General features: G+C 45.2%; 1 protein-coding gene across 1 annotated transcript in view; it reads right to left on the bottom strand.

The window, feature by feature from the left end:
- The window catches only part of LOC103208507 (LARGE xylosyl- and glucuronyltransferase 1), a 705,596-nt gene that overhangs the window by 451,510 nt on the left and 246,756 nt on the right, over positions 1–7,330 (bottom strand). Inside the window, exon 4 of the mRNA XM_007954215.2 lies at positions 921–1,044. Coding sequence (XP_007952406.1) covers positions 921–1,044 — 124 coding nt within the window. The remainder of the gene's footprint in view (positions 1–920; positions 1,045–7,330) is intronic.

Genomic DNA, 7,330 nt, shown 5'->3' with positions numbered 1-7,330 from the left:
CAGAAGGTCAGCTGTTCAAAACCCACCAGCTGCTCTATGGGAGGAAGATGAGGTGATCTGCTTCTGCAAAGATTTATAGACTTGGAAATCCAACAGAGGTCGCTATGAGTCAGAATCAATTTGATGGCAGTGGGCTTCATTTTTTTTGGTTTTGGTCCAAGAAAAGGCTCAAAGTCTTTTCAATGATTTAAAAGCTGCACATGTAGCAAGTGAAGGTGATTGTGATAAAGAATTTGCTGGGAGTAGGGTTTGGTTTAATTGTTTCAAAGTGAGGGCAAATTTACATAACATTAAAGATAAGTACAAAACTAAAAAGAAAAATGCAAAATGACTACTACTGAGTGGCTTCTGACTCACAGAGAACCCCAATGGGTTTTCCAAGGCTGTCAGTCTTTATGGAAGCAGACTGCTTCATCTTTCTTCTGCAGAGAAGCTGGTGGCTTTGAAACATGAACCTTTTAGTTAGCAGCCAAATGCCGTAACCACTGTACCACCAGAGCTCTTTAAGGACAAGCACAAGTCGTCCATAAGTCAGAAGTTTATAACCTGGGGCCTGCCTGTACACAAATTCAAACCAGGTCCATCAATTTCTGAGTTCAGCATTTATCTTACTGGGTGACTGAATTCTCTAGATAATAGGTACAAAGAAGCTATTTCTTCTACGTACAAGGCCAGTGGCCTCCAGCTTCTATGTAGAACCTTTATGGCTAGAACTGCACAAACCAACATGGATTCTGTGCCAGTGAAGTGGTTACTTTACTGCTTTCCATAATAAACCCAGATTCAGCTAGCAGACCACCTCAGTTATATACTGACATTTTCAGCTGGGAGTTCTGCCACTGCTGCAGGTGACTAAACCACACGCAACAAGAACACTGGGGATGGGGAGACCAGAGACGTGCCTTTCCCTCTCCCTGTACCTTGAGCTCGTCTGCATTGTAGAAGTCAACATGCACAGCGGGCACCATCCAGGTCTGGAAAAGCGTGGCCAGGATCTGCTCGGCAATGGTGTCAGCGATGAGGTGGAAGTGCAGAGGGTTCCGTCTGTGGGAATTGAGATGAAGAAGAGTGAGGCGGCATAGGTAAATCCACTGAAAGCTAGCAGCAAAAACACAGGCGATTCTTAACAATTCATGAGGCACGGCCTGTTTCTAAAAGCCACTGTGAATGCACATCAAGCACCTCACCAGGCCAGTGCTTACTGATGAGGATGCTAGAGCTGAAAAGAGAAGACATTTCTCCCAACCCGAGCATTTCATACATGTGGCAACCAAAGATAAGAGAGTTCAAAAGAGTTGTGATACAGAATTCAAGGCAATCACCATACCCTTTATGACGTATCTGTGTTTCCAAAAATCCTAAATAGAGCATGCTGTAACAGTTTGGCCAACCCTTTATGTCTACCACCTGCATATGGTAGTTAACGTTGTATGTCAACTTGGCTGGGACTGGTTCAGTGGCTGGGCAGCTGGGTGTAGTTATTCTCCATGATGACATTGGTAATTAACTCCATGATGGAATCTATTGGAGCAGCTGAATACCTGCTTTAGGGACATGGTCTGCTTCCAGTATAAAAGAAGCAACTTTAAGGAAGGTTTCCAGCTTATGGCACGCTTGAACCCTGCATGTAGCTGAGTTGTTGTTTGGTTGCCTGCTATGCTCTGCTGATGTTGGGACTTTCAATGGATTTCAATCAATGGCCTGCTGTGTTGTTTGGTAACATTGGGACTGTGCCTTTTCACTTGTTGACCTTGGATTTGTCAGCCGCAGCAGCCAGCGGCTGCCGGAATGAAGAGATGCCTCTAGCTTCAGTGGGCTGGGAGCAAGATGCAGAGCTGAAGCCCAAGGTTGAGGGGCTTTCACCCAGCCCTAAAGGTAGCACTCTGAACTCGGACTTCTCGCCTCCAAACTGTAAGAGAATAAACTCCTGTCTGTTCAAGCCATCCCATTTGTGGTATTTCTGTTAGAGTGGCACTAGGTAGCCAAAACACTGGGCATATCCACATTCATGCAGAACCATAGCAGAAGGGACAGTCTTAAGCCTGGATGTACACAGATGGTAAGATAAGTCTTGCACAACACAAAGCTAAGTTCTGTTTTCTGCTTGTTTACCATGCAAAAAAGATGAAGTCATCTGGCTCCCATCACTGAGTGTCAGCTCATCCTCACTTTTAATATTTTCATAGCTTCTATTCATACAACCTCAATCAAGCAGTCCTTGATACACCAAAAAGAGAAACACACTGCCCTGAGTTGATTCCGACTCATATTGACCCCCACTGGTCTGTACGAGGGTACAGACCAGTGCGGGTCACTGGTCCATAATGATCTTTACAGAATTAGTTTGCGTCATCTTCCTCCCACAGAGCAGCTGGTGGGTTTGAACTGCTGGCCTGCTAGTTAGCAGCCAAACGTCTTACCCACCACGCCACCAGAGCTCTTAGCCATTGATGATGTAGTCCCAAAATAGAAAACAGTGTTACCCTGTATTAAAGAGAAAAACTTTGGATTTCAAACCAAAATGAGTTCAAATGTCATTTCTGGCAGTCTGCTGACACAGTCCCAGCAACTGAATGCAGGGGACCAGCAGCTGCACCCCTAGGAGACTCCTAGCTCCATCATGAGAATGCAGTTCCTGTAAACTCACCTTTCAGCATCCTTCTCTATGGGCCATGGTAGAAGCAACTGGAAACAGCTCAAACCATTTTGCTCAGAGCTTCAGTGCAGTCAGAATTTTCTCCCAAGCTTTATACTAGTAAATCCAATTGCCAACCAGAGGGTCCCATATGAGGCCCCTCAAAACCAAGAAAGTCCGATTACAACTCTGATCACACCACCATGTAATGAATTATTAGTGTTTGTTCATCATTGTGTCTCCCCTGGAATGTAAGCTCCATGGGGACAGAGATTTTGTCATTCACTCTTGTATCGTAGCATCTAGAACAATGCCTGGCATATTAAGTAGGTGTTCCCATTTGCTCTGAACAGTTACACAGATGAATAATTAAACCAATTTCGAAACGGAAATCATTTTCCCTTCTCCTGGTCCCTTACATATTCTTCTTCCTGAACTTACTGCCAGAATTAAAGGTACACTGTTTTGGTTACCCAGCACCACTCTGACAGAAATATACCACAAATGGGATGGCCTTAACAAACAGGAATTTATTCTTACAATTTGGAGGCTTTAAGTCCAAGCTCAAAGTACCAGGCTCTAGGGGCTGGGTGAAAGCCCCTCAACCTTGGGGTCCAGCTCTGCCTCCTGCTCCCAGCCCACTGGAGCCAGAGGCATTTCTTCACTCAGACAGTTGTTGGCTGCTGAGGCTGAGAAGTCCCAAAGTTGACAAATAAAAAGGCACAGTCTCGATGTTACCAAACCACATGGCAGGCCATTAACTTAAGTCCAATGTAAGTCCCAAGGTCGGCAGAGCATGGCAGGCTGCTGAGCAACGACATAGCTACATGCAGGGTCCAAGCGTGCCATAGGCTAGAGACCATTCTCAAAGCTTCTCCTTACATACAGGAAGCAGACCACATCCCAAAGGCAGCTACTCAGCTGCTCCTAGTAGATTCCACCATGGAGTTGATTACCAGTCTCATCATGGGGAATACTACATCCAGCTGCCCAGCCACTCAACCAGGCTTAGCCAAGTTGCCATACAAACATGACCATCACATAAACCCATTCACCCAACCCCCTAAACTAACAATGTGGGCACCCCTGGGGTTCCTTTCCCAGCCACACCCCCTACACCCAATCAATTGCCAAATCCTAGGAGGGAGCTCAGTCTAATGCTCAGACTGATTTTGTCTTCTTTTGGTTTTGTGATAAACTATCAATCTGACTTTGGAAGAATTTCTAATCCCTGAGTCTCAGTTTCTGAATCTGTAAAATGGGGATGAAAATACTAGTTCTGATCTCATAGTTATTGTCAGAATGACTGGGTTAAAATATATGAAGTGATTAGAACGGTGTCTGGCAGGTAGTAAGGGTTCATAAGCATCAGTTATAATTATATTTAACCTTTGTTGTTGTTGTTGTTATTTGCTGTCGAGTCGGCCCCGACTCATAGCGACCCCTCCTTGGGTTTCTGAGGCAGTATCACTACGGGAAGACCTTTAGTGGTGTCTTATGACTATGTTCATCTCTTCTCTCCCTGTCCCTGAGCTTGCTCCCTTCAATATACCCTCCATACCATAATTCCTGTGATCTCTCCAAAATGAACACATAATTCCCTGCTCATTGTACAAAATATAATGTTCACCTTCCTGTGTGGAGCGAATGGGACAATAATCTCACTCCACTCACCCTCCCAGCTCACACCTTCCCACTGCTTCTCAAACCCTGCACTCCAGCCCTTCACATGACTGGCTCCATTGCCACCAAATCTAAAGTGGTGCTGTGTCCCTCCTCCATCACTCTCTAGCCTACCACCATGTCTGGTTTCTTCCTTGCATTTACAAGCACTCCAAAACAAAACCAAACTCACTGCCGTCAAGTTGGATCCAATTCATAGCAACCTCTCTTTGGGTGTCCGAGGCAGTATCTCTACAGAAGTAGATTGCCCAATCTTCCTTCCAAGCAGTGGCTGGTGTGTTTGAACCCCTAGCCTTCTGGTTAGCAGTCAAATGCCTTAGGCACTATGCCACCAGAGCTCCCTTACAAGCACTAGGGATCACCTTAGTCATCTGCAGGCCCATCCGTTAACTGTCCCCCTGTCTTCTACCATCTAGCCTGTGAGCGAGCCACAGCAAACTCTCTAGTTTCACAAGCAACTACTCGCTTGATTACTGCTCTATCCCCAGAGCATAGAACAGTGCCTGGCACGCCTGCAGCTCTGGGGATTACACACGCTCTCCTGCAGGCTTGTCTTCATGCTGTCACTCTTCTTGGACCATTTACACGGTGTCTTGATAACTGCTTCTGGCCTTCAGTTCTCAATTTAGACACCATGACTTCAAGGAGCCATGTCACTGGGTCGGGCACCCCTCTTGGATCTGAATTACCCTCCCACTGAGTTTTGAGCTCAGTATTAACTACACTGGGTTGGACTACATTCACTGTCTGTCTTCTGCTAGATAATGTTTTGTCACCAGGAGCTTTATTTTGTTAATCATCTTGTCTACAGATTATTGCACTCTGTGTGTGTGTGCGTGTGTGTATCTCCACCCAGTAATTGTTTACTGAAAGAATAAATGGACTAGTGAATAATTATTCCATGAACTCTGAATGTCTCCATGTCACTGTTGTTGTTAGGTGCTGTCGAGTTGTTTCCAACACATAGTGACCCCGTGCACAGCAGAATGAAACACTGCCCAGTCCTAGGCTAGCTCCATGATCCTGAGCCCATGGTTTCAACCACTGTGTCAATCCATCTTCTTGAGGGCCTTCCCTTCTTTCATTGACCTTCCAAGCATGATATCTTTCCCCAGGGAATGGTTCCTTCTTACAACATGACCAAAGTACATGAGATGAACTCTGGCCATTCTCCCTTCCAAGGAACATTCTGGCTGCACTTCTTCCAGGACAGATTTGTTAGTTCTTTTACCAGTCCATAGTACGTTCAGCAGTCTTCACCAGCACCACAACTCAAAATCATTGACTCTTCTTCAGTCTTCCTTTTTCATTGCCCAGCTCTCCCATACATATGAGGCAACTGAAAATACCATGGCTTGTGTCAGGTGGCTCTTCAACACTTCTTCAACAAAAGAGGTCTTTTGCAGCTGATTTGCCCAATGCTGTACATCATCTGATATCCTGACTGCTGCTTCCATTGGTATTTATTGTAGAACACACAGTTTGACACAATTATTGGGCAGTTAGGTGTAGAGATGCTTAAAATTCTTTAATGGCCCATGGTAAAGACTGGAAATTTTCTCCAAATATCTTGTCTCCCCTTTTCCTTTACTAGCTCTGGTAGCATAGTGGCTAAGACACTTGCCTGCTCACCAGCAGGCTGGCGGTTCAAACCCACCAGCCACTCCTCGGAAGGAAGGTTGGGCAATCCTACTTCCGTAGTGATACTGCCTCGGAAACCCAAGGAGGGGTCGCTATGAGTCAGGGCTGACTCGACGGCACATAACAACAACAACAACACTAGAAATATGGATATACTCAGAATAGAAACTGAATTTCCCCAGCCTCCTTTTCAGGTAGGTATAGCCATGAACAAGTTCTGGCCAAGGTGGAAGTACAAATTAATTCCTGGGAACTGTAATTAAAGGGAGGGCAGTGTGCTGTTCTCCCACTTCCTTCTTTCCCACTGGGTGAAGCTTGGGTATGTCACTGTAGGAAAAGGATATAGTAGGGGAGGAAGGGAGAGTGATCCATATAGTAATGGATAAGAGAGAGCCAAATTGCAGCAATAGGTAAAAGAATATCCTACAATTCAGGAATAACAGCCACAAAGGTGGCATTTCATTCTCTAAATGCATAACTTCTGAGTCATATTTCTCATTTGGTTCTTAAGTCCGGAGAGTAAGAATTTTTTTTTTTTTTTTTTTCATTGTGATTTGGGTAGAAGTTTACAGAGCAAATTCAATTTCCTTACAGCAGTTCACAGACAATTTATCTCATGACATTGACTGCAATTTCCCACAATGCAACAGGTCCCCTCCCACTTCTTCCCCATAGTTACCTCTTCCCTGTGTCCACCCCTCTGCACAACTGCCCCCTGAGCTATCTCCCTGTGCAAATACAGCCCTTCTATTCTCCGATGACTGTTCTCTCAAAGGAGTGTATTTACCTAGTGTAAATGTTCATGTCATATGCCTGTCTTTTGTTTGGCTGGAAGCCACAGGAGTGGGTTCAGTTCTAGACCTGAAGGGTAGCTAGGGGCCATAGTCTCAGGGGTTCCACCAATCTCTATCAGACCAGCAACCCTGGTCCTTTTTATTTTCTTTTTTCCAAATGATTTTGAGTTTTGTTCCACATTTTTCTCCCTCTCTATCCATGATGTCCGACACAGAACCCCCTCCAAGTGGTTGACAGTGGTAGCTGGGCATCATCTAGTTCTTCTGGTCTCATACTCATATACGCTGTGGATCATGTGGTGTACCAGTAACTTGGACTAATTGTTTCTATGAATCTTTCGTATTCTTCATCCTTCTTTGCTCTGGACGAGGAGAGACTCATACTTGCATCTAGATGGCTGCTAGCAAGCTTTTAAGATCCCAGTCACTGCTCACCAAAGTAGGATGTAGAACAATGTTTTGTATAGTATGCTATGCAAGTTGAGCTTGATGTCCCCTGTGACTATGGTCCTGAGCCCACAGCTCCAACGACTGGCTCCCTCTGTGTAGCTGGCTGTGCCTAAGAAGTGACTACAAC

Source organism: Orycteropus afer, unplaced genomic scaffold (genome assembly GCF_000298275.1).
Source record: "Orycteropus afer afer isolate SDZICR_OR568_19922 unplaced genomic scaffold, OryAfe1.0 scaffold00446, whole genome shotgun sequence".
NCBI classification, from domain to species: Eukaryota; Metazoa; Chordata; class Mammalia; order Tubulidentata; family Orycteropodidae; genus Orycteropus; species Orycteropus afer.
The sequence above is the reverse complement of the archived record's forward strand: the minus strand, read 5'-3'. Positions and strand labels throughout refer to the sequence as shown.